The 25,383-nt window shown below is 35.8% G+C and overlaps 1 protein-coding gene across 3 annotated transcripts; it reads left to right on the top strand.

Annotated features, from left to right (window-relative positions):
- Positions 1 to 520: 520 nt before the first annotated feature.
- LOC122055510 (protein transport protein Sec24-like CEF) lies at positions 521 to 25,383 on the top strand. 3 transcript variants are annotated; one of them, XM_042616977.1, is made up of 24 exons: positions 521 to 1,559; positions 1,764 to 2,014; positions 2,157 to 2,220; positions 2,288 to 2,386; positions 3,641 to 3,752; positions 4,953 to 5,080; positions 6,688 to 6,807; positions 8,212 to 8,292; positions 10,545 to 10,622; positions 10,710 to 10,802; positions 10,986 to 11,040; positions 13,233 to 13,309; positions 14,655 to 14,726; positions 14,794 to 14,877; positions 17,426 to 17,545; positions 17,642 to 17,710; positions 18,595 to 18,672; positions 18,804 to 18,942; positions 19,181 to 19,345; positions 23,235 to 23,380; positions 23,475 to 23,654; positions 24,493 to 24,581; positions 24,675 to 24,706; positions 24,814 to 25,383. In XM_042616977.1, exons 1-24 carry the CDS (start codon positions 645 to 647, stop codon positions 24,918 to 24,920), a joined length of 3,354 nt encoding a protein of 1,117 aa, XP_042472911.1. In that variant the 5' UTR covers positions 521 to 644; the 3' UTR covers positions 24,921 to 25,383. The 3 variants fall into 3 exon arrangements, with proteins under 3 accessions (XP_042472911.1, XP_042472912.1, XP_042472913.1); XM_042616978.1 differs by having other exon boundaries at positions 522 to 1,559; positions 1,764 to 2,000; positions 2,146 to 2,220; XM_042616979.1 differs by lacking the exon at positions 521 to 1,559 and having other exon boundaries at positions 1,857 to 2,000.

Raw genomic sequence — 25,383 nt, 5'->3', positions numbered from 1 at the left:
TATGAAATGGATCCCTAGGAGGTACTTAGTGAATCTGGTTACACCTTACTTAAACTTATATTTTATATAGATCAGGGAAGGTCAATAATTGAAGGAGAATAGTTGATTCACCGCTAGTAAATCAATGTTATTATATGGGACTAACACATTTATAGTTTTTAGAATCCATAAGTATAATATGGATGTGATCGATACGCATTGAGTTGAATCCAATCTGTGGCCAATTGTATGATGCGCATTCAGCAGCGCGATGCGGACGGTGGCCTGACTTCTCAATTGCCTCTGTCACGTGATTTGCGTTGCCTTACTGACTGTTGGTGTCGTGGTCGAGCGAAACCCCCCTCTGCGACCGAGGCCCTTGAAACGCACCTCTTCGGTTCTCCTCCTGCGCAAGCCTCGCGCTACACGTTGCTCGGCCAACCAATTCTCGCCACATCAGCCATTTTGCGCTCTATTGACGCTCCGAAGGGCGCTGCGCTGGTCCGTGGCCGCTCAGCCGATCCGCCCTAACTAAGCCCCATTTTAGCTGCCCTCGCTTCCGCTACGTTTTAGATCTCGATCTCCTCGATTTGGAGGGCTTGCTCCTCTCTCTCTCTCTCTCTCTCTCTCTCTCTCTATCCGCCATTGAAGTTCCAGGAGCGTCCATGGAGTCGGCTTCTCCTTTCGCCTCGGGGCCGCCCAGGCAGCGGCCTTCGATGGTGCCGAACCCTACCGGCGTCGTCCAGACACCCCTGGTCGGCCGATCGATGGCCCCCTCCTCATCCGTGCCGCTTACATCTCCATTTGGGTCGGCTCTCCCCGGCTTCTCTCGCCCGGCCGCTACTCCTTTCGCATCCCGGCCCCCTCCACCAGGGGCCATACCGCAGGGCCCGATCGCTGGCAACGGCCCTCGAATTCCGGGGTTCACTGCGCCTCGGACCCTCCCTCCGCCTTCGGTACAGCCGGCTCCGCCTTCGGCCGCCTCGTCATCGATCAGGCAGCCCACTCCGTATGCCTCCGCTACTCAAGATTCAGGCCTCCAGTCGTATCCTGGGAGCCCGCCTTCTGGGGCTTCCGTGGCAACTCTCCCGATGCCGTTTGTAGGCCCACCAGCATCTCAGCAGTTTGGAAGGCCGCCTACCTCCCAGCCACTCTTTTCCGGACCTCCCAGATCTCAGCCGCCTTTTGCTGGAGCACAGTACTTACAGCGTCCTATGGCTGGATCGACGAACTCACAACTTCCCCTTGCCGGACTGCCCACCTCTCAGTCGCCCTTTTTGGGGCCCCCCACTTCACAACCGCCTTTCACGGGACCGCCTACTTCGCAGCCTCCCAGACCGAACACCCCACAGCCACCCTTCGCCGGGCTGCCCACCGCTCAGCAATTCGGTGGACCATCCACGCAGACACTTACTGGGCCGCCAATTTCACAGTTTGTTGGCCCACCAACCTCGCAGCCGTATGCAGGCAGGTCATCTTCTCCGTCGCAGATGGCCACTCCATCTTCACAGCCATTTTCTATGCCTCCAACCGTGGGCACTTCATTTGGTTCTCCAGTTTGGCCCTCGCAGCCAGGACAGGTTAGTGATTTTTTTTACTTCGAGTAAGAAACTTTCTCCAATTTTTGATGTTTGAATTTCTTGCGTCTATAAAAAAAGGTCTCATCTATTATACAACCTACTTGATTGAAGCCGTGTCCTGCTGCTTAGTTTTTGAGTTTGTTTTGTAAATTACTTTAGCTACGCAGTTAAAGTTATGATTGGCTTCTTTGAATTTGGTATTAGATGGTTCCTTCCCTGCCTGGTAATGTGCAAGCACCTCCTAGGATGTTTGGCATGCCTCCAGGCATGCCAGGTCAGCCAATCCCGCCAGTCCTACCTGCTATGGGCCACTCAGCTCTTGCAGGTCCTCAGGTCTCCACACAGTCAAAGATAGATCCGAACCAAATTCCAAGACCTTTGCCTAATTCATCAATCACAATTTTTGAGACTCGTCAGGGAAATCAGGCAAATGTACCGCCGGTATGTATTCAAAGGTGTGATATTTGCATGCTAGGATTGTGCATCTTCCTAATGCCTATTCTGTTCATCTATGGTGTTTAAGTGATGTGCATTCTCTACATTCATTACAACCATGACAGTTTTTCTGACACTGTTATTTTTTAAGTCCGCAACCAGCATTTTTGTTGTCAAGGATAATGGTAATTGCAGCCCTCGTTTGATGAGGTGCACACTGAATCAGGTATACTTTTTGTTAATTTTTATTTAGTGATAATGATTTTTTGTTTAAATAAAATTTTTCATTGCAGATACCATGCACCGGGGACCTTCTATCTACCTCTAGTATGCCTTTTGCCTTGATGGTGCAGCCTTTGGCACTTCCACATCCATCTGACGATCCTATCCCAGTAATGCTTCTTTTTTCAACTATTATTATTATTTGTAATTACCAAATTAACCAGATAATGGTTGGGACTGACAATTCCAAATTTTCTTGTTTATTGTTGTTGTATCAGTACTTAAATAGAGCAATATTTTTAGGAACAATACTTTTTTTTTAATCAAGGAACTTTCTTTTTGCTCATAAAATTGGCTTTTAAAATTGTAGGAATTAACAAAAAAAAATACTAAGGAATGGGTGATAGGGTGGAACAATGGAAGTGAAATATATTCTCTTTTGAGTTATTTATTTAACTTGTTGTGCATTCCCCATAGCTGTGCATTATATTGATACAGAAATCACAAATGTTGTAACATATTGAAGAGCTCAAAATAGAATCTGAAACTCATATTAATTTACTCAGATATTTTATTCACGATCTTGAAGAGTAGGCCAACTTTATTTAGGGACCAATCTGTGCTGTTGAATATGATAACAATAATATGCTGTTTTAGTCCCCACATAGAGTTTAAACATTTCTTACACTGGGTGTTCAGGTCAAATCATAACCTCAATATTGTCTATTGATATTGGTGGTTTATCAATCTGTGCTGTTGAATCTGAGAAAGAATTTGACTATTGCAGATTGTGCTATGAAGTTGAGAAACAATCTAGAATAGTTGGGATGTTGAGACTTGGCTTCTTGTTGTTTTGATTGTTGGTTAATATTCAAATTGATACTGTGTTAAAATTACTGGTTATTTCATAATTGGTTCCAATTTTTTCTTCTAAGTTTCAAATTACTGTAATAAAGTTCAAAATTTGTACAATATGATCAATACAGTTGTCCTAATAAGTCATGGTTATTTTTTAATGTTTATGTTTATTCAGTTCATTTTTTGCATGAAAAACAATATTTTTCTACATCTCAGTGTGAAATGGACTCACATACTATACTTCCTATCTAAACAAGTATCTGGGGGTTCCTAGCAATCATGACTGATATCATATTCTCACTATCAATCGATTAACAATACATGTGAAATTGTATATGCTTTCTTGAATCTTGAGTCTTGACATACAAACTAATATCAAGTTGGCCTCCTCATATTTTTGGCAGTTTTGAAATCCTTTTCATCATGTCTTCCAATGTTAATTTCCCTCAGATTATGTTAATGCCTTATTCTGCCATAGTTCTAATTCATCTAAATGGAATTCACATCTTTTTTTTTTTTTTTTTTTTTTGCATTTTTGAGAAAATTTCATTTTTTGGGAAGTGCAGGTTGTTGACTTTGGTGAAAGTGGACCTGTTCGGTGTTCTAGATGCAAAAGTTATATAAATGCTTTCATGAGGTTCATTGATCATGGTCGAACATTTGTTTGCAATTTATGTGGTGAGTATTTAGCACTTAGTTTTATATCACAGGTATAGCATTTAAAATCTTTGATTCTTTTATCTGTTTTCTTCACTGTTTTAGATACTGACACAGACTGACAAGTCTGAATGGCGTTAACTAGAGCATTCTGTTTAGAATTATGAAGAAAACCAGAGTTTTAAAATGGGCCAAACATAATAAAACCTGCCAGAACCAGCCAAAATCATAATCCAGTTTTCAGAAATATTTGTAAAATTCTTTTTATAGCCACAAGAGAAAGAATCACTCAATGAGAAAAATAACAGTGAATTAATAGGTCCATCACAAATCAAAACCTTAATCTCAGATCAAAATGTTATAAAATACCAGATCAAAACATCCAATAGTAGATTTTAAGAAATAATAAAACAAAATTTGATTCATTGAAATCTGTATTTATAATCTCTCAACATTGAAGATATGGAATGTCTTGTTTCTCTATAACATTGAAGAGAGAGACAGATACATTCTGGTACCTAGATTGAGAGGAAGAACATTTTGTAAATCCTGTCTTACTAAAGAGAGACAGGGAGAAGGATTTAGAGATACAGGATGGTGAATTTAAAAAAGAGAGGGGCGCAATATCAATTAAGAGAGAGAATTTTTTTGTATATCCTGTCTTATGAAAGAGAGAGAAAGATAAAAGGGACAGATAAAAAAAAAAGACAGCTCGTGCATGAAGCTCCCGTCAATGCGGGGTTCTGGGAAGGGTCTATTGTACGCTTTCTTATCTGCTTTGCAAGAGATTGTTTCCAAAACTTGAACCCATGACCTCTAGGTCACAGGATAACAACTTTACCATTGTGCTAAAGCTCCCCTTCACATAGAGAGGTGAGATAATGAATCTAAAATAGAGATGGGGAGACATGATAAGAGAGAATGGGGGAAGGAGATAGGGAGATATTATTTTAGATGTTGGCTGAGAAAGGGATGAGAATGCTGCAAATTCTTCCTGATAATCTTCAATAACAATAATACAAATGGTAAGTGAGTATCAGTGGAATTTATGCTACCTTTGTTTCAACTACAAATTCAATAGTCAATTAGTTCAACCTGTCTGATTTTTAAAATATTGGTTTCCTCTCTAGCCTTTTTGTGGTGGAGATTTTTCTGTGAACTATTAGATCTTTTTTGTATTTATTTTTAGTTATTAATTTTTTGGTTATGAACATTTTGTAGGTTTTACCAATGAGACTCCGCGTGACTACTTGTGTAATCTTGGGCCGGATGGTAGGCGTCGTGATGCTGACGAAAGGCTTGAACTTTGCAAAGGAACAGTTGAATTTGTTGCTACAAGGGAATACATGGTTTGTTAATTTTCGGCCGATTTATATTGTGTTGATCTTGAAATAATGCTAACAAATAGTAATGACATTGTTGATTCTCATAGTGTAATGAAATGAATTCCTCTTTGGCTCTTTTACTAGTTCTATTTTTTTACTTCTTCGTTAGGAACCTTTAGTGAGTCTAAGACTAATAGCTCGAGATGTGAGAGGATCCCTTCTAATGCATGTGTCTAGGGAGAATTGGTTTAATCAATTCCTTGACATAATGGTATTTCTTGAGGATGAGATGTGAAAACAAGGACGGATTTGGAGACTATTGATTGGTTGTGCTTATGTGATTGCTCAAGTGTGTTCAAATTATGCCATGTTTGATGCATGGTTTGAAATCTCGTATCATGCCAGGTGAAATGATTGAAACTTATTATTCATATAAATTATCAAAACTCGATGTTATTTGACACAAATAATGTTTTCTTCATGTATCGGAATATTGACATGAAACAATATTGGCTCTAGATTTTGAACCTTGATTTGACGGTCTTTGGAATTGCAAGTTTATAGTCAACATTACAAAATCATTGGTATTTAAGATAATTAGTTGGTGCTTAGGGTTGTCCTAGTGTTTCCTTCACTATAGAGTAGTATCATTCCAAGACAATTGGATCTCTGATAATACAGCCATGACCCACTGCTTCAAATGATGCAACAAAATCTTTAGTGAAAATGTAACTTAGGAGGAGGTCTAACAAGCCAACAGAGTCATTAAGATGGTAAATCACTTAAAAACACTAGTATTGTCCATCTGATTGTGGGTAGGATGTTGAGCCTAAAGGAAAATTACTAAATAAACTTGTTGATCACGACCAATATCATTAAGATTTGTTTATTATTTTATAGTTCCTTGTTCTACTCCCTTTTTCTACATTTTTTCCCATTTCCTTTATTGTTCTCTTCCATTTTAGTTGACCACAAAATATGCCTCTTTAGTTTCGATTTTATAACTCTTCCTTTTCTCCAAAACTGTCTTTGTTTTGTCATCACTCCTTTTTTTTCATACTTGTAGTGTGATATCATTTGCATGGGCAGTTTGTTATGTATGCTCCATATTTGTGGCAGTGCTTGGCCATTAGAAATTTGTTTTTGTCTTTCCTTAATGCGCATGAGCATGCAAGTTGGTGTATTTTTTATTGCAAGATGCTATTTTCCTAATGAGACATCTACGGTTGAATCAAACATCGAATTTGTGTCATTTTTTTCCACTTTCTACTCCTGTGTTTTTTGTGATCTTTAACAACATGTGAAGCCACTGTCTAGTTGTGCAACTAAAAAACACCAATTAAACAATGAGAAAAGATGTTGTGACAAACATTTGGCTCTGATGCTGCTGTAATATTTTAGCTCCTTTACTTTGTTCTATTTTCTATCCATCTTTTGTCATGTTTGAACAAGGAGTTAACATGTAAATCAAAATATGGTTTGGCGATTGGTATACCCTCTCTTTTTTTCTTTTCATATAGGAAATTTAGTGGTGCAAAATGAGGAATGTCTATATAACACATATTACATTGAGAAAAATCATGTTATCAAAAAGTAGTTATTTGAGTATCTAAAAGGTTCTCTTGTTTCAGGTTCGTGATCCGATGCCTGCTGTCTTCTTTTTTCTCATTGATGTTTCACTGAATGCTATTCAAACTGGTGCAACTGCTGCAGCTTGCAGTGCAATCAGTCAGTCTCTGGCAGATCTTCCTGTAATTCCTGATTCTTTTGGCTATTTCTTTTATATACCTTACATTTTATCCCCACCAATAACTGCCTTAGGCTTTGTCATTTCTGTATATTGGTTTGTTGTTCCATTGGGAAAGACATATACTTGCTTGGTAAGTTATCAGGTCTTAGTGTTGGTATTTTGCCTCTGTTTAACTTACACATTTATACAACATGATATCCATCTTGAAGTAGAAGACTACATTATCAAATAAGTTTCGCATTCTTTTCCTTATCTTAGAAAAGCAATACAGTTAGATAACATCTGAACTAAAACATTTTAAAGGAAAAGGAAGGAATATGATCTGCATATACTAGAAATTAGCTTCTACATGGTATATACACAATTCCATAGGTATTAATAGAAAGAAAGTTTAGATTTTTCCTTTTTTCTGAACTTCTGAATATCCTCATTTTGTTGAGGTTCCCCACATTATAGTTGGATTGACCATCTGTATAAATGAGTCCTCTGGGAGAATTTTTTGATCACATCCAGTTGGATGCAATCCGCTCAATCATCTTCCCACACAGAAAGCAGTCAGCATACATTGAGATCTGTAGGGACTGATCCACCGAGAATAGTTTATTTGGTAGCCTTGGTGATCAAATTTGGTTGTTGAATTCTGGTTGTTGATCCATAAATATATCATTGTGAGCTCAGAGGTAATAGTTCGACTTCTTGCTGGTTGAGGAGATAGCAGATAGGTAACACTGTTGCACTTAGCTTTCTCACCAAGAAGGTGCTATTTGGAGTTTCACATGGTTGTCTTTCAGCTTTACTAATTGTTATTCGAACCACTGACTGGAAAAATGAATCTATTTGGTGGTGCACAGAGTTCTCTTTTGGCATTATTAATTAGAATTTTGAACCAACAGTTAAAATAGTCTTTGTAAGCAATCATATAATTGACATTTATTTTACTCTGATATATATAATTAAGAGAAATTTTTACCATTGATATTTAATAATTGTAGAAATGGACTTTACCAATGACAGTTGAGTTTAATACACTTGCTTTTTCTTAAACTGAAATAGATAAATAGGTCTTCTTGTGTTCTGTTGTCTCTGGCTATCTTCAAGTACCTGTATCCTATATAGTCACAATGGTGCGGCCGTAGAATATAAAATTCACCTTGAGTGCTTCACCTTGGACAAGAACCTCTCAGTGGATTTATTTTTTTATCTGTGTTGGATGCATCTTCATGTTACTCATAGAAAATCTAAGCTGTAATTTGGAGTCACTTTGATATGCTTTTAATCTGATTTCATATAAATTAAGTTTTTAAGGTCATTAGAAGTGAGTCAATGTTTTCTACATGATTCTGTGATTCCCATTCATAATGTTTGAAGGCCAATTAGCTTCTCAAGCACACTCGATTCTTTGCAGGATGGTCCAAGGACAATGGTTGGTATTGCAACTTTTGATTGCAGCATTCACTTTTATAATCTTAGACGAGCCTCACAGCAGGTATATGGTCAAGAGCACTCTGTTTATTCAAACACTTGTTCAGTCTGGTGCAAGCATTTCTTTTTTTTTTTCTTAAGCTAATTGAATAACCTCTTAAATCTTACTAGTTGCACTCAAATACCCAACACATGTTTTTCAGAGGACATATTGACAATATGAGAAATCACAAAATGTACAATTAGCCTTTTCTATTATAAAGCACATTAAGTCGGCAAAAATCATGATTGCTTCCCTAGTCAAAGTTTTGCTAAAAGTCTTGACATTGCTTTTCTTTGCCAATCAGGTGCATAAATGTTGATTTAGTATGATTAACTAGTCCCACACGAGAGATTGCATGACTCATCAATTCAAAGCCATAAGTTCCTGTTCCTGGAATATCTGGGCAAGGGCTATTGCCCTTATGTGTGTAGTCCAACAAGTTAATTAGGAAGAAGCCATGAAGCAGCATGATAATAGGGGTTGGATTAGCAATTGCAGGTGATGTCTCTAGGCCACACACCTATGATTTTCAAATTCCAGTATTAACTAAATTAGAATTTGACTCATTTGAGTATCCTTATGACCATGTCGGTTACCTAGATTTTATATGTAAACCCATCCCAAACATTATGAATGAGTACAATAAACCTCATAAAACTACTCAAGTGGGTATCAAAATTCTGACACGAACTGATTGGCTTAGTTCAAAGCAACTGACTTCTACATTGTTAATGCAAAGCCTAAGAGATTGACTCTCTCCGAGGAGACTGTCAAACCTTGTAGTCAGTTTTAGCTTGTTTTCTATTTATTCCCCTTTCAGGAAATGGAAACCAAGGGATTGGACTAAATGTTACCCGGTGGTTGTGGACATGTCCAAATTCTTGGTCCAGAAACTGTGGTGGAGAACAAGAGAAGTCTGTAATTAGGGGAGAATCTGCTATCATGTGGCTGAGAAACAGAAAGACACAGATGTTCAATCACCATTGGTCCTGATGTGCAGATACCAAGGGAGTCAGGGACATTTGCAAAAAATTTACAGGACCTAGTTACTAGTTGATGTGGGATTTAGGGGTTTGGAAGGGGAGGAACAGTCATTGAAGGGAGGAGAGAAAGCTAACATTGGAAAAAATGAGATTGGAGAGAGTTAGTTGTTAGTGGAATAAGCAAAGCTAAGTGACAGGAGTTAGCCGTTTGTGAAAATGAAGGGTGAATTGTCCAGGAGGACTTGGAAAGCTGAAATGCCCAATCTGTTAGAAGGGAGTTGAATTACATGTATGCACAATTTGGCTCAGTAAAATGAATTATGGTCTTGATGTAGACACATGACCCAGTATCTTTAGACAGTGGCGCCTAGATGAGTGGAATGGACCATGATACAATAGATCCCCCTTTTTTTGGATTGTATCTGTATAATACTAGGTAATGAAGGTGGTTTGAAATGCAATAGAGAAGAAGAATTTATAAAAGGAGAAGCAACTTGAGAAGAGAAGAAACATCCAGGCCAAAACCTACGACTAGGAGGGAAAAGAATGATGATAATAACAGCCTGGGATATTTTTCTCATCTTCTCCCTCTATTATTCTATTTTCCTTCTCGAGTTGAAATTAAATGGTACTTTTTACCTGGCTAAAGCATACTAAAAATTCAAAAAAGAAAACTATCCTAGACTCAATTGATTCAATTCCAATTATCTTATGATTTGAAGTGATTATTCTAAGTGGACCTAGATTCAGCTGATTCAGCTTGAACAGTGGCTAAAATATGCTGTTTTATTGGACTCTTTTACTGCAACTACTGCATGTATTTCAATTTGAATATGTAATTTTGAGTTTTTTCTTTCCGAATTATTAGTTGATTGTTTCACTAACATACTCCTGAATGTTGAATGCATACTGGGACTTTTTGATACAATCTCATCAACAAAATAAATTTGAAACCATGTTTATTGCCACAAGTGTATTGTTTAGAATTTCATAGCCATGTTTTGTTTTTCAGTACTTCTAAGCATGTAGCTGAAATATTGAAGAAATTTGTGTTAAAATCTTTCTATTAGAATCTTGAAATCTCACAAGACTGGTATTTATTGTTGTCATGATTTTGGTATCATGTTCTGACAATGGATTGATTTATCATAGTTTTCTACAGCTTGTAAAAGTTTTGTTTCAATTTTTATTGCATTATCACCATTTTTTACTCAACCATGTGGGCTCTCCCTAATTGAATAATACTTTGTGCGTTCTAACCTTTAATACTGTTGCTCTTGTTAATTGCAGCCTTTAATGCTCATTGTCCCTGATATTCATGATGTTTATACACCCCTCCATACTGATGTAGTTGTTCCTCTTACTGAGGTTAGCCAAGCTTCCAATTTTTGTGTACCTTTATGAATGATTTTATTTTTCTTTGATCGTGGTGCCGTGATCATCCTGAAAATTCAGTGCCGCCAAAGTGTGGAACAGTTGCTAGAAAGCATCCCAAGCCTGTTTGAAAATAATAAGGTTTCTGATTCTGCATTTGGTGCTGCTATCAAGGTAAAATTAAACTCAATTTATAGCCCTTCTGCCTTTTCTTTTTATTAGGTGGCAGGACTTTTAGGATACCACTTCTACGTAAGTTTATGGCGGCTTCAACTATCCTGCTAGTTAAACAATAGTATTGAATAACTGGCCTTTTTATTTAATTGAACTTGATGTTTGAGAGTATTGTTTTGTTAGGCTGGATTCTTGGCGCTTAAACCTACTGGAGGAAAGCTTCTTGTTTTTCAGTCAGGTAAGCTGGAAAATCTATTTCATTAAATTCATGTTTATATTGACTATTGACAGCATTTTTACAATTATCATTCTAAATTTGAATTGGACCAGGTGCCCTAATAAATTATTAAACTGTTATATTTTTCTACATACATGATGGCATTCATCCTGCATTATGTTCCAGGTTGTCCACTTTTTGCCACATAATAGTCCACATTTCTGAATGTTATAATTAATAGCATATCTTAAATTTTTTACTATGTCCGGAAACAACTCCCAATTCTCCCGTGTAGTACTTGATCAAAGGACTAGAATAGGAGGTTTTATGCACAGTGAGTCAGCAAAAAGTTTTTAAACGCTTCCAATATATTTTGGGTTGTTTTAGTTTCATGTATATATTTTATCATTGTGTTCAAGCGTTGTGTTTTTTTTATCATCAGATGTTTGAAATCTAGTTTACAGAATAGTTGAGATTCATGGCCTCCTGTAGTTGTACGCCAGAAATTTTTTCCTGATGCCATTGTGGTTTCTGGTCTTCATTAGCACCACCACTATCAGGCTGTTCTAAAGTCCTACCTATTTTGAGTTCACTTTTGAATTTGATTCCCCGATTGAACACTATTCCAACACTATGTCTCTGCTGACATCCAATCCTTGGATTAAAATTTCGGCAGTGCCAATCAACATGCTGGTGAAACATCCAATCCTTGATAGGCATAACGACTTCTATACAACACCCAAGTTGGATGACTCCTCATGAGTACACTCACGTTGCACACAGAGACAACGTTGATCTTGGGGAATTGCTGAAACCTCTATAAGGTCCCGAAATGCTAACAACTTAAGTAGTGGTCCCCAATGATGGTGAATGCTTTGCTAGTGGACTGCAACAACGACATAATTTCTGGTCTTGAATGCATCTATGAGGTCCCAAACATGCAATATTTCTGACTCTTTCCTCCTTTTTTATTGCTTGCTTGGCACATCCACTGGCATCAACCCGACATTTATCAATCCAGTTGGGGATGAGAAATAACGGCTTGGCTCAAGATTTCAGAACTTGATTCAATGGTTTTTTTAAAAAATCTCTTTAACTAATATATTTGTTTGTTTGTCTCTACTCTTTGCATCTTCCAGTCTTATCAACTATTTGAACTATCAAATCTATTAGTTTCCTTTAAAAATGCCCATATGATTTATTTTCTCATTTACATTATGGTTTCTGGTGATTAATACATATTCATTTTTTATATTGTTATGAGAGAATTGCCAAGGATGTATTGGACTATTATCTGGTCAGATCATTTTGTTTCTCTAAGACTATTATTAATACTTATGTTTTTAGTATTGATTTTTTGGTGCTTTTTGAAGCATGAAACTATGGTGCTTGCTAGGCGATATGAGATTGCTAATAAGTTGAGTTAAACTAGCTTGCCTTGATGATGATAATTGATGGAGCAATTTCCTTACAGTACATATTCTAGTGCTAATTAATGAATTAAATTAAATGGTCATTCCCAAGATAGCTTGTGGAATTATGCTTTTTTGGTGAATGTGTCCTACAGATTAAGAAAAATGTAATCAGCCATAATTGGTTTTATTGTCAGAGAAGTCTATACGCTTTGCCACTTTCATGTATTCTGCCAGATAATGATTGGAGATGATCTTTTAAGTACTCTACATGGTTATACTTCCTTGCTCTAGCATGGTTGTGAGCTGGGTTGATGGCATTTTCATATAGGGAACAAGTAGGAAAGAATGAAAAGTAAGGAATGAGGTTTAGGCCTAAACCTTTTGCTGCTATAATATGGTCCGAGTATAAGTCCTCTGGAAGTGTGACAGACTATCTGGCATGTGATACTTTAAATTCAACATATAAGATAACACAATGGGTTATCACCTTTCGTAGTGTGATTTGATGCCTGGCCTTTATACAAATTGAAACAAATAAGCCTAGAATTGGCTTTGATCATGTTGGTTTGAGTTGTGGACTAGTGTAAACCTACTGGTATGGTACAAACTTGTTTGGATTATTAGATGCCTGTCAATACATGCTAATGCATCTTTAGTAAGTGTGATCAGAAGAAGGATTGATAAAACTTGTAATAGTCAGTTTACTGTGTTCTGTATCTATGAATTCTTGTTTCTCCTTTTCTTTTCCTGGTATGCGATGCTTGCAAAATGACCATGTTCTCCACCTACATTTTGTAGTCTTGCCATCAGTTGGTATTGGATCTCTTTCTTCCAGAGAAGCTGAAGGAAGAACTAATGTTTCTGCTGGTGATAAGGTAAAATGTGACATATGTTCTTTCTTTTGTTGTATTTTTCAGTTAGCTTATAGTTATTTGTTTATTTTGATTACCAACTTTTTGTGACTTGTCGGGAATTATGGTTGGTTGCTGTCTGAACCTGGATTCATTTTTATCCTTATATATAAATTCTCTATGTAGTTTTGGTAAATTGCTAATAATGAAATAAGTAAGCTATAAATTCTCTATTTATAAATTTCAAGTTTTGGTTGACGCTACCAAACATATTATTCTGATTGATGTCAATGTGTCACCTGTGCCAATATAATTTTGATGGCACCAACTAAAACTGGGCTATATCAATAGGTTCTATCTTAACCCAATAAAGATTCTCTTCCCATATCTCAGCTTTCAATCCAGTCTACTAGCATATGGAGGAGATGCAACAGTAAAATGTGAGAGGGTTAGTAAAAGGACATGCTTTGATTTCAAATGGAAACAATAGTTCTCTTCCTATAACTCATGCTTTGATTTCATAAAAGGGAAGAAGGGAAGTGGTGATGCACCAATGATACTTAGCAGCAGTAAAAGGAGTGATGTCAATGCTGAAGAGTTTGAGATGCATCTATTTTGTAATTATAGTGCTCCAGTTTCAATCGTGTTAAAGTTCAACTCTCAGTGATTATCTATGTACATTGCTAAGACTAACCCCAATGTTGGATGTCTAGATGCAATCATTCAATGCATGACTCTTATTCTGGTAGAAGAAAGATGCAATCATTACCCATATTACATTTTTGTAACTAGTCGTTCTTGAATCTTAATGGACTTTATAATTGTCATAGACTTATATTCGGAGGTAAACAAGCTAAGTGGAAACTAATATATCATAAAAAGGTTATTTGAGTTGATCATGGAATGCATTAAAGTGTGCCAGATGTTGACATGACATAATACCAAAACCATACCATTTAGATCGGATATCAAAACTCCAATGCAAAAAGATATTTTAAAGCTTGATCTACGTCGCTTTTGATGTATACATTACCTTTGGCCTAAGTCTTTTCCCACTAGGTGGGGTCGGCTGTATGAATCCTTTTACGCCATTGAACTCTATCTCTTATTATATCATGATCTATATTTAAATAAATTTTATCTTATTTTATTGTTGCTAACCAAGTCTTTTTTGATCTTCCTCTTCTTTGACCTCCTTTACTGACCAAAGAAAAAAAAACACTAACGTTAACTCACTTTGAGAATGAAAAAGGTCATCAACTGATGAGTTTAGGTGGCAAAAATTTACTATTTAAAGTTAATATGACTTATGCTTATTATCTATTAGATTGCAGTATGTCTATTCTAATTTCCTTCTATTGGATGGCAGGAGGCACATAAGTTGCTCCAACCGGCAGACAAGACACTGAAAACAATGGCCATTGAGTTTGCTGAGTACCAGGCAAGATACTTTATCTTACATCGCTCCTTTGGGGTTGAATTATTACTAACGAAGCTTTACCCTATAGGTTTGTGTTGATATATTTATCACCGCACAGACTTTTGTGGACATTGCTTCCATTTCTGTTGTTCCTGGAACCACAGGAGGACAGGTGATTTTTTTGAACTCCTTTGAACTGGGTGCAGAGTATAATACTTTTTTGGAATGCTAATATTGCAGTCTGCAATGCTGTGCGTAGATTTCTTTAGTTACTGATCTTGTTACTAAGACATGTTACTATATGTAGTTCATAAAATGCACTGCGTTCACCAACATACAGTCATGTTACTGGATCTAGTGATAGGTTATTGTTCTGACAAGGTGTTGAAGTTATTATAATCAAGGATTTAATTACCATGATGTGTCAGTTAGCATAGCTGAAGAATCTTATCTGCTTCCAATCAATACTGACATAGAATTGACACGATGAAACTTCCAGAAGAGGGCAAGCATGAGCTATCTGCTGGAGTCTGACTGTTAGGAGTAAGTATTGAAATCTTGTGCCACTTTTGGTTGGCATAGGTGAAACTTACCATCCTGCTCGCCAACTTACCAATACTTTTTAGTATGAACATTCTGTAGTTACAACAATTCATGCTTACTGATATCTCATGGTATCACAATGTACTGAGCAAGTAAAAAAGATGGAAATTATTAAAATGACTTTTATAGGGTGATTTAACAAACTCTTATGGTGCGTTTGGTTGGAGGTTATCCTTGATAACCTTGGTTATCCTTGATAACCTTGGTTATCCTTGATAACCTTGGTTATCCTTGATAACCTTGGTTATCCTTGATAACCTTGGTTATCCTTGATAACCTTGGTTATCCTTGATAACCTTGGTTATCCGTATAAAATTATCAACAAAAATCCTGTTTGGTTTAGGTAATCGATGATTCTCGAGTAATGTTCGATGCCCGACACATCAGTAAAAGGGGCATGTAATATGGAATTGGAAAACCTCATAAAACTGAGATTTTTCTTGATTCCGGGGTTAACGAAATTTTTTTATCCAAAATATCCTTGAATAAGAGAAAAATGTAAAGAAAAAATAAAATAAAAAACTTTAAAAAAATGTAAAAAAAAATAAAAATAAAAAAAATAGGAAAATCATAAAAAAAAAAGAATAAAAAAAGAATTTTTTTTAAAAAATATAATAATATATGGTTGGTTTTGTAACTAAGGGTAATATAGTAAAATATTAAACTAGGTTATTCATTAAAACCTTCAAACAAACAAGTTTTTGTTGAACCGAACAACATTTGGTTATGTTTTATTCCCCATAACATTGGTTATGTGATTACTTGGTAATCACATAACTAAGGTTATACGTGATAACTTGAACCAAACGCACCCTTAGTGTTATGTATTTGTTGGTTGTTTTAGGATTGAGCTTCATATCTTTGATTAGGGTCTATAAGCACCAGTTTTCCTTTCCTATAATATTTTAAATATGAAATCACGTCAAATTGCTGACAATGTGGTTACTGCCCATTGTTTTGCTCCTAATGTTCTAGGGGTTGATATTTAAGCTTTTGCGTAGTTTGTTATTTATTAAACAATGTTTAAGGTGCCAAATCTGGATGAGTTAGTTCATATCCCCAATCCTATTGTTAAAGTTTTGGTTGCTACTCATACAGACAGAGTAATTGTTGGTACTGGTAATGTATGAGTAGTCTGCAACAGCAGCACAGCCTAATGGTTCATCTAACAAGGTTTTTTTACGCTTGATAGAAAATTAATTATGTTTGGGTTAGATAGAAATGTCCCAATGGAACAATAAAATGCATAGAGATTGATTAACATTTGGCTCATATCATCGCTGACGAAAGGAGAGCCTATTTACTAATAATTCGTCTTGAATCTCTACTGATAAAAGAGAATATAGAGCAGTTTAAGAATTATATAGAAGTCAACCTGTTATGCTCGCAATTCAGCTTGTTCACTTTCCTCTCAGCTGAAACTGCAACACACACTTGTAATTTAACACTCATGAAAACTACAGTAAATGCTGTGAATCAACTCTACTGAGCTTCTTGTACGCTGCACAGTAGAAGGAATAAGTCTCACTATTGTTGACAACTTCTTGCGTGCCGATTGACCGTTGGCACATCAATTTTATGCATGAATTTTTAACATTGGGTTCTTTTCAAATGAATCATCTTTGTCATTCATCATGACCACATAAGCCAATTGTAACAGTCTTCTGAGAGTTAAGACAATTGAGAGCGCCAGATGTGGATTGAACATGGATACTAAGGAGGGGGGGAGGGGATGCTTCAACCCACCTCAACTAATCATTTAGACCCCACTATAAACATATGGGTTATTGTTGATGGATAATGGTCTTCCATGGTTCCAGGCAACAATAGAAATCATTGGGATTATTGTTGTTGGACAACAGGCAGCCATAGTTTTAGGTGACAATAGAGGTCAATAAACTTGCTATCATCTGACCATTGGTATGTGGGACGTGTGAGACAAACTGTTTCCATTTGACTGGTATGAGTACCACAGTCAATTAAACACACTTTATTTTGTTTATCAATGTCTCCATACTATAATAGTATCATCTAGCTATCAATATATGAGAGTAAGATATTGACAAACAAACTGTGCCCTGGACTAGTAAATTCAATTTTCATATTTGATGCTGCAGGTATATTATTATTATCCATTTTCCGCTCTCTCTGATCCTGGGAAACTCTACAATGATCTTAGATGGAACTTAAGTAGACCCCAAGGTTTTGAGGCAGTGATGCGTGTTAGATGCAGCCAGGTAAAGCTATCTGGCATGAAACTTTTTGGTGATTGAAATGCTTGCTATCATAACTTCTCATGTTAGGAATTAATCTTTTATTTTACATTTTTCTAGGGCCTTCAAGTTCAGGAATATGCTGGAAGCTTTTGCAAGCGTATTCCCACTGATATTGATCTTCCTGCGGTAAGTTCTCTGAAATACCATAACTGACATAGTTAACTATGCAATTCCAAAAAGCCTCGTGGGAAGCTTCCTTATGCAGTGATCTGATAACATGGATACTTTTTTCTTTTTCAATTATAAAATTACCAAGATAAGAACTAGAAATCCATAATCCTAAATAAAAATCTAGAAATTTTCACCAAATAGCATTTGCTAATTTTCATTAATGAACTCATTGAAAATTTGCAATTTTATCAAGGATTGACTTTTATGGCTTCAACCAATCAAAATATGTACAAAACCTGAGTGCATGTCGTCTCCCATTACTTTTCACTTGTCCATTGTTGTTATGGTGTCTATTACTTTGCAGCCCATGTTTTCTCATATTGATGGAGCACCACGCCTTACGCTTCAGCTTCAGTGACACACTATCCCATCTAGCCTCATCCTGCAACCCCATTGTCAACTTGGCTGCCACAATGCTTCTGTGTCAATGCCCATAACCTTTCCCTCCCACCTACTTTAGGTTCCACCTTACCCCCTGCTGTCTAGCAACAGTCACCCTCATCTACCTTACCCAAGTCAGTCAACCTTGGTGCCATTGGATTAGGTTGGGTTGTCAATCAGTGTTCTGGATCATGATATAGCTCAATTCTGGAATAACTCTGATCCCATGTGAATCTGAATCACTCAAAGCTAATATGGCATAGCATATGGCTCAGCTTTCTGGAAATTACATTATTTAACTCTACCTACACAACCACTTGAAATGGAAGGTGATCTCTGCTCTTATCTAACATCAAGATATCTACTTACCTTCTAGACCTTTAGAGTTATTTTAATGACATATATCAATTATTTGTTCATCTCTACATGAACCTGATCTGAAGATGTCTGTGTCGCAGATAGACTGCGAGAAAACAATAATGGTCACTTTCAAACATGATGATAAATTCCAGGAGAATTCAGAATGTGCCTTTCAGGTATGCAGCAGTCTATGCATCCGGAAGATACTTTAATAGGGGGTCTTTTCTCTTATTTCCAAACCTAAGTGTGCCTTGTCCATGTACATGATCTTGTCAATTGTGACTTTTTCTTATGCTTCTTTATGCAGTGTGCACTTCTTTACACTACTGTGTATGGGGAAAGAAGAATTAGGGTTATAAACCTGTCCCTTCCTTGCACTAGCATGCTTACTAATCTTTTCCGCACAGCTGACTTGGATACTCAGTTTGCTTGTATTCTCAAGCAAGGTGAAATACTTTAAAGGCTTTTATTTGTTTTTATATTTTTCTTCTTTTGATTCTTCTGTAACTTGCTATGCTTTGATCTACTGTTCGTAACTTAAATAAGTATGCTTTTGTTTGTTTAGACAAGTATTACAGGTCTGTTCCATTTGAAAACTGGAAGTAATTGAACTTGTTAAGAAAATTTGCAGTATGTTTGAAAAAATCTGACAATTGAAGTATTTTTTATGTCTGGAATTTGTAGCTGCAAGCAGCATCCCAATGAACTCTCTTTCTCAAGTTCGTGAGCAAATCACAAACCTATGCATCAACATCCTACATGCCTACCGTAAGTTTTGCGCGACAGTATCATCTTCAGGCCAGCTAATTCTTCCTGAAGCTCTTAAGCTATTGCCTCTATATACTCTAGGTATGACCATATTTAAAGAACACATTTTTTGCATTGATGTATCTATTGTTAGCTGTGATGGTGTCTACATATTGCTAGGTTATAGAATTTCGCTGTTGGGATTATTTGATGTGTAAGCTAATATATTAATGCCATGAAATGTACTGTTACATTGATGATTAGGTAGGATATTTTTATTGCTTAGTTCACCATTGTTCAATATGAATAGTAGTGTTGGATTTTGCATGGCGATATTGCTACAATAACAAACTATGTCTGAACTATTTGAGGTTGACTAAATAGACCATTATCATGCCGCTAGACTCTATATAAAATCATAATCGCCCTAAAGTAATTTGCATTATGTTAAATGGAACTTTGTTTTTTCTCTGTCACTTTTAGTTTCTACTCTGATGAATTCAACTTGTAATATGATAGTTTTGCATTTCTGTTTTATTCTTTTTTGTGTTGTTGTTTAACCTTCTTTTCTTCAAAGGGTAAGTCTGTTTGTCAAAAGAAATAAAGTGTATTGAAAAAATCAGTATTGGTCATATCGAATTAGTAGCGTCACTGGAATCGAAATAGTTAAGATTAAATCAAAGAAGAGAAATTAAAAATGTATTGTGTTTAATCAAATGCATTATTGAAATAACATATTTTAAATAATAAGAACAGTTAATAAAATTAGATTATTAACAACAAATGTCATTATAATCTCAATTATATCACATTATTGTTATTTCTGGTTTGATGATATCTGTTTTTTTTATAATATACTAAAATAATTAATAATGTCATCTTTAGTAATATAAAGTTGTTAAGAAATATTGGATTATTAATATGCAGGTAGAGGATTTTAAGGATACTATTGATAAAGAGAGGTACTATGGCACAACAGATGAACAAATTCGCCTTCGTCATCCGCCCGCGATCGACGCCTCTGTCGCCAGAAGCGTCGCAAGATGCTTTCGACGGAGGTGGAGGCGTCGCGCGACACTACTACCGCGGAGGAGTCGCGCGACGCCTTCACTGGCGCCGGAAGTGTCGCGTGAGGCCTTCACCGACGTCGGAAGCGTCGCGCGATGCCTCCGCCGGCACCGGAAGCGTCGCGTGACACCTCTGCCGTCGGTGGAAGTGAGCGCTGCTCGCGGGATCGCGGTGTACGGGTACTATTTCAAAAGAAAAAAGATTTAATTAATTAAATAATTTCCAATTGGAGTGTGATATTTTGAATAGACTTTTATAAACCCTAATTAAATTATCCCTATAAAAATATATTTAAAATTTAAAAAATTTAAAATTTTTAAAATTATTAATTGATATTATAAAAAATTCTTTTTTACTGTTTTAAATTTATCTAAATTTTAAAAAAATTCTAATAAATCATATTTATATTCTGATAATTTATTATTATTATTATTTTTTATTTCTGTTTAATTGATATTTTTTTTAATTATTTTAAATATATAAGATTTAATAATGAATAAACAATTAATTTATATGATTTATCAATTTTAATTCGATTAATTAATACATCTTTAAAGAAAACTATATTTAATTATTTTTTCTAACCATATTAAGTTTTTCAAATTTATATAAAATCAATATACAACTTATTTTTAAACACAATAATCATATTTATCTAATAATTACTATATATAAATAAAAAAATACCGAAACTATATCGGCACGATACTAAAACTGTATCGTTCCGGCTTGGGACCGAAACCTCAGCACGAGTTGAAATTTTAAACCTTGGGTACTATGCTATATTCTCTCTTGATTGATACTAACCTCTATTGATCAACATTAAGAGTGATTGATAAGGTGCTTGGTTTAGTTACTGAGATCGAAGTGTTAGGGCCATAATGTAAATATTTGGATTTGTTTGTAAATTATATATATATATTAGCGTCTTGATTAAATACTTCAATGATGAATAATGTATATAAGTAGATTAGAGTGTTTAGGGGATATAACCCTTAATTTTTCCCTTCTGTCTTCATGGTAAGGGAGCCTTCAAATTGGCACCAGCATTCCTTCACTTTCGCCACTCGGATTCACTGGGTAGCCCTTGCACCACCTCACATCCCTCATCTCATGATTTCTCTGCACCCTTGTTACCACATTGTAGCTCACTAATCTTGCCAATTTTCCAGGTTCACAAATAGATCATGCCGGATCATGGCTCTAGAAACACCAATGTTTGAGTGCATGCCATTACCAAATCAACTGCCATCTGCTGCATTGCTAGTGTTCTCCATTGATAGTTCTTGATAGTTGTCACCATTAGAACCACTAGAGTCATCCTACACTTATGGTCTCCTTTTCTTCCTATTTCTTGGATTTTTTCTGGTGATGGATTTGATCTTCAATAGCTGCTTCATCTTCTTGAGCAGTGGAGCTGTTTTGATCCTTCCTATAGTCTGTTGTTCTAAAAAGACAATCAACACAAGAACAAGACTCGGGGAGAATGTGAAATAAATGATTTGGACCTATTTATGTGAAGATGTTTCAGTTAAAAAAGAATTACAATATCAGCTTTCTTGACTACCACATGCTCAGTCTATTCCTTTGAATCTTTCCAGGTCCATTTATATTAGTACAAAAAAAAATAGAATGGATAATGTTTCTTGGGCTATAATTGTTTTTGGTTAATGATTTGTGGTTGAAACATCTCACTATCTGAGTTACTGAGATTCCCAAGTTTATTAGAGCTTTATGGGAGCTTATTAATGCTCTGTTGCTTCCTCTTTGTCAGTCTAATCCCAGCCTTTTGAGCATCCTCTGTGCTTGTTTTCATTCTACTAAGCTTGGGCACAGACTAAAGATCTATAAACCATTGTGTTTCTTTCATAGAGAAAAGTCAAGTCATTCTTGAATAGTCATCATAAAGGAAACAAAATTTTTAAAACCTTTGAAAGACCATAATGGAATGACTCATTTTCTCGTTGCTCATGTCAACATTCTCCCTATAAAACTTAAATTGTGTAAATCATTTTCAAACAAAAGAAGTATACAACTTAATTAACTCTAAAGATAGGAAATTAAATCTATCAACAGATATAAAATGTAGTATGTATTAGCAATCTAATTATTTATTAACTAAATATCATAATTAATTACAATAAAAATTATTTCTGTAATTAATAATTCAATTCACTAAGTACCGACACTGTAGTGGCATGACACAATAGGTAGTGAAACCATATTGTTCCAGCCAGAGGATGAAGTTTTGGGCGGCTTAAAGTTTTCACTAAGTGAGATGTTTTTGAGGACTCTTACTTTTTGTAAATAGGTTATTAATAGGTTCTGTTAGACTTTTTAGGTCTTCCAATTTAGCTCTTATGAATCTAAGCCCCTCTTACATTCTGATAGAATCTTATACATCATCTACAATTTTCTCATATCTCTTATAATTGTGGCGGCACTGTCTATTATCACGGCAATTTAGATATAGAAAATAAAATTGCATGATATTCTGGAAAAACAAAATAGACAAATACACCTTTTAGGACCAAGGAATGTGAATTTTGTTGGACTAGGATATACACACACACATACTTTAAAGGTAAAATAGAATTGTTTTTTTTTTAATGGCTACTGTGCATATTCCCTTATGATTTTTTTTTTATAGAAAAATTAAAGACATCCCGATGCACGAAGCTCCCACTAATGTGGGGTCCCGGGGAAGAGTTTATTGTATGCCTGCTTTGCAAGAGGCTGTTTTCGATTTTAGAAAAATTAACTAAATGCAAAAAAATTCATTATGCTTTGAGATATTACTATCTTTGACCTCATCATGGTTTTATGTCATTAAAAGTTTCATGTTCGATTGTCTTTTTTCTATACACATTACTATTATTTACTTGTGAACTACTAATCTTTGTTTTTGGTCCATGCCATTCAGCTTTAGTTAAAAGCATTGGTTTGCGAAATGATGGCCGGTTTGATGATCGTTCTTACTGGGCTAGCCATGTTATGTCACTTTCCATTTCATTAGCTGTTCCTTTAGTATATCCTAGAATGATATCTATTCACGATCTTACTGCTAAGGTATTTATGATTAATTGTTGATTTTAGGTTGAACTCTAGACTGAACTGGTACTTTCAGTGCTTGTTTGAACTTGAAAATATCCCAATGCTACAGGAAAATGATGGTTCCCTTTCATCTTCCAATATTCCTCTTTCAAGTGAGCACATTAATGATGATGGAATATATCTTCTGGAAAATGGTGAAGATTGCTTAATCTATGTTGGAAACATGGTCAACCCAGACACGCTTCAGAAATTGTTTGGAGTTACTTCTGTGGATGGACTTCCAACTCAGGTCACATGCTTTGTTACTTTTATCTTTGTTTGTCCATCTGTGAAGCTTCATAGGCACGATCAGTTACATTTTTTTGTTTTTGTTTGTTTGTAGTAATTTACAATGGTAAAAGTTGTACCCATTGGAATGAATTCATGGGCATTAATGTACAAAAAGGTATTTGTAGGGTTTCACACTGGTGCAGTAAAAGATAATTTAACTTGAGTGGTTGATATTTTGATCATATAATGCTCTGACAAATTTTCTAGGTTCAACTAACTGCGTTCTAATTTTTTTAGTTTAAGAAAATTATGTTCAATTCCTTTTTATGATGGAAATGTTAGGATCGTTAGAATGACTTGCTTCCGGCTAGAGGAGGCAAATAGATGATACACATAAATCACAAACAATTCAAAGTGTTAGTGGCTCGAGGGTGCTCGTGTCTATTTGGTTGTCCATGTCAAGTATAAAGACGCAACTGAGATAACATAGGAATAAATACAATGTTAACACATATTGTTTAATGTGGTTCAAAGACCTGCTCCTAATCCACGATTTATGACGCGTCTGGTGCGTCACTTCTAAAAGTTCACTATGAACTGCCAATTTTTAAAAGGTAATGGAGCAAACCTCTTGTAATCCCAACCTCAAATGATTATAGTGATCATTGCTCTCAAATATAAAAAATGTATAGCTAAGAAAAGATAAGACTACTAAGAGCTTGAGTTGAGTATTAATAAATTGGTGCATGGACCATATTTATGAACCTAAACTGCAAGTAGATATGAAGATCTATTATTCTTTATCTTATCCAATAGAATTTTGATTTGCCTGAAGTGTATTTTTGATGTCAATGCAGCTTGTATTGCAGCAATTCGATAATGACTTCTCAGAGAAGCTAAGTGTTGTCATGAATGAGATAAGGCAGCAGAGATGTTCATACTTGCGGTATGCAGATTATTTTCTTGTCTTATTAGTAGCTAATCTTTTTTTTTATTATTATTTTTTACAACAATACTGAAGATTCAGAATTCTCTGCAGTTTGCGGCTATGCAAAAAGGGTGATCCCTCAGGTTGGTTCAAATTCAAAGTCATTTTGAGTAGAACTATGCTCTTCCTTTTAAATTGTTTGGGCCATATTTTCTCAGAACTCACTTACGAAGCATGTGGTTTTTTATAGGCATGCATTTTATGTCGTATATGGTCGAGGACAAAACGGCTGGAGGTCTCTCTTATGTTGAGTTCCTTGTACATGTCCACCGGCAAATTCAAACCAAAATGGCTTGATCCACAGATGTATGCTAGTGTAACAGATTTTGTTTTTTATTCTCTCTTTGATTTTTGTGGAGCTTGCTATGACCAGAGTGGATGAGATAAGGAAAGCAGCAGGCACTTTCTTGCACGTTTTAGGTGCAGCTGTTGCCGACTATCCCTTCATAAATCAAATAGCGATTACCGGTGTTTTCTGCAACTTCCACAATTATAAGTACTGGAAAGTAGACAATTGCAGATGTTTCCCGAGTAAATTATATCTGGCTGGACCTTGTTTTTTGAAAATTTTCCTTTACAAGATGTGGACAATGGTGGTGTACGATATTGGCGCAGAAGGTGGTGCTTAGTTATAAAAAGCGTTTTATTGCTACTCATGTTTCATTAGATGGTTCCAATTTTTAGTTCAAATTTATGTATCTATAGTAGAAGTCATATTGATTGCATGTTTACAATATTGTTAAACATGGTTATTGATGAA

Source organism: Zingiber officinale, chromosome 3B (assembly GCF_018446385.1).
Source record: "Zingiber officinale cultivar Zhangliang chromosome 3B, Zo_v1.1, whole genome shotgun sequence".
In the NCBI taxonomy this organism is placed as follows: domain Eukaryota; kingdom Viridiplantae; phylum Streptophyta; class Magnoliopsida; order Zingiberales; family Zingiberaceae; genus Zingiber; species Zingiber officinale.
Note: the sequence above shows the minus strand (reverse complement) of the source record. Positions and strands in the feature narration are given on the sequence as shown.

Bases quoted from the DNA above. Each gene is read 5' to 3' on its own strand.
- LOC122055510 (XM_042616977.1), top strand. From the start codon at position 645: ATGGAGTCGGCTTCTCCTTTCGCCTCGGGGCCGCCCAGGCAGCGGCCT. The intron at 3,753-4,952 runs GTGAGTATTTAG...AACATTTTGTAG, and splicing joins ATTTGTTTGCAATTTATGTG to GTTTTACCAATGAGACTCCG. The intron at 23,381-23,474 runs GTATTTATGATT...CCAATGCTACAG, and splicing joins TTCACGATCTTACTGCTAAG to GAAAATGATGGTTCCCTTTC.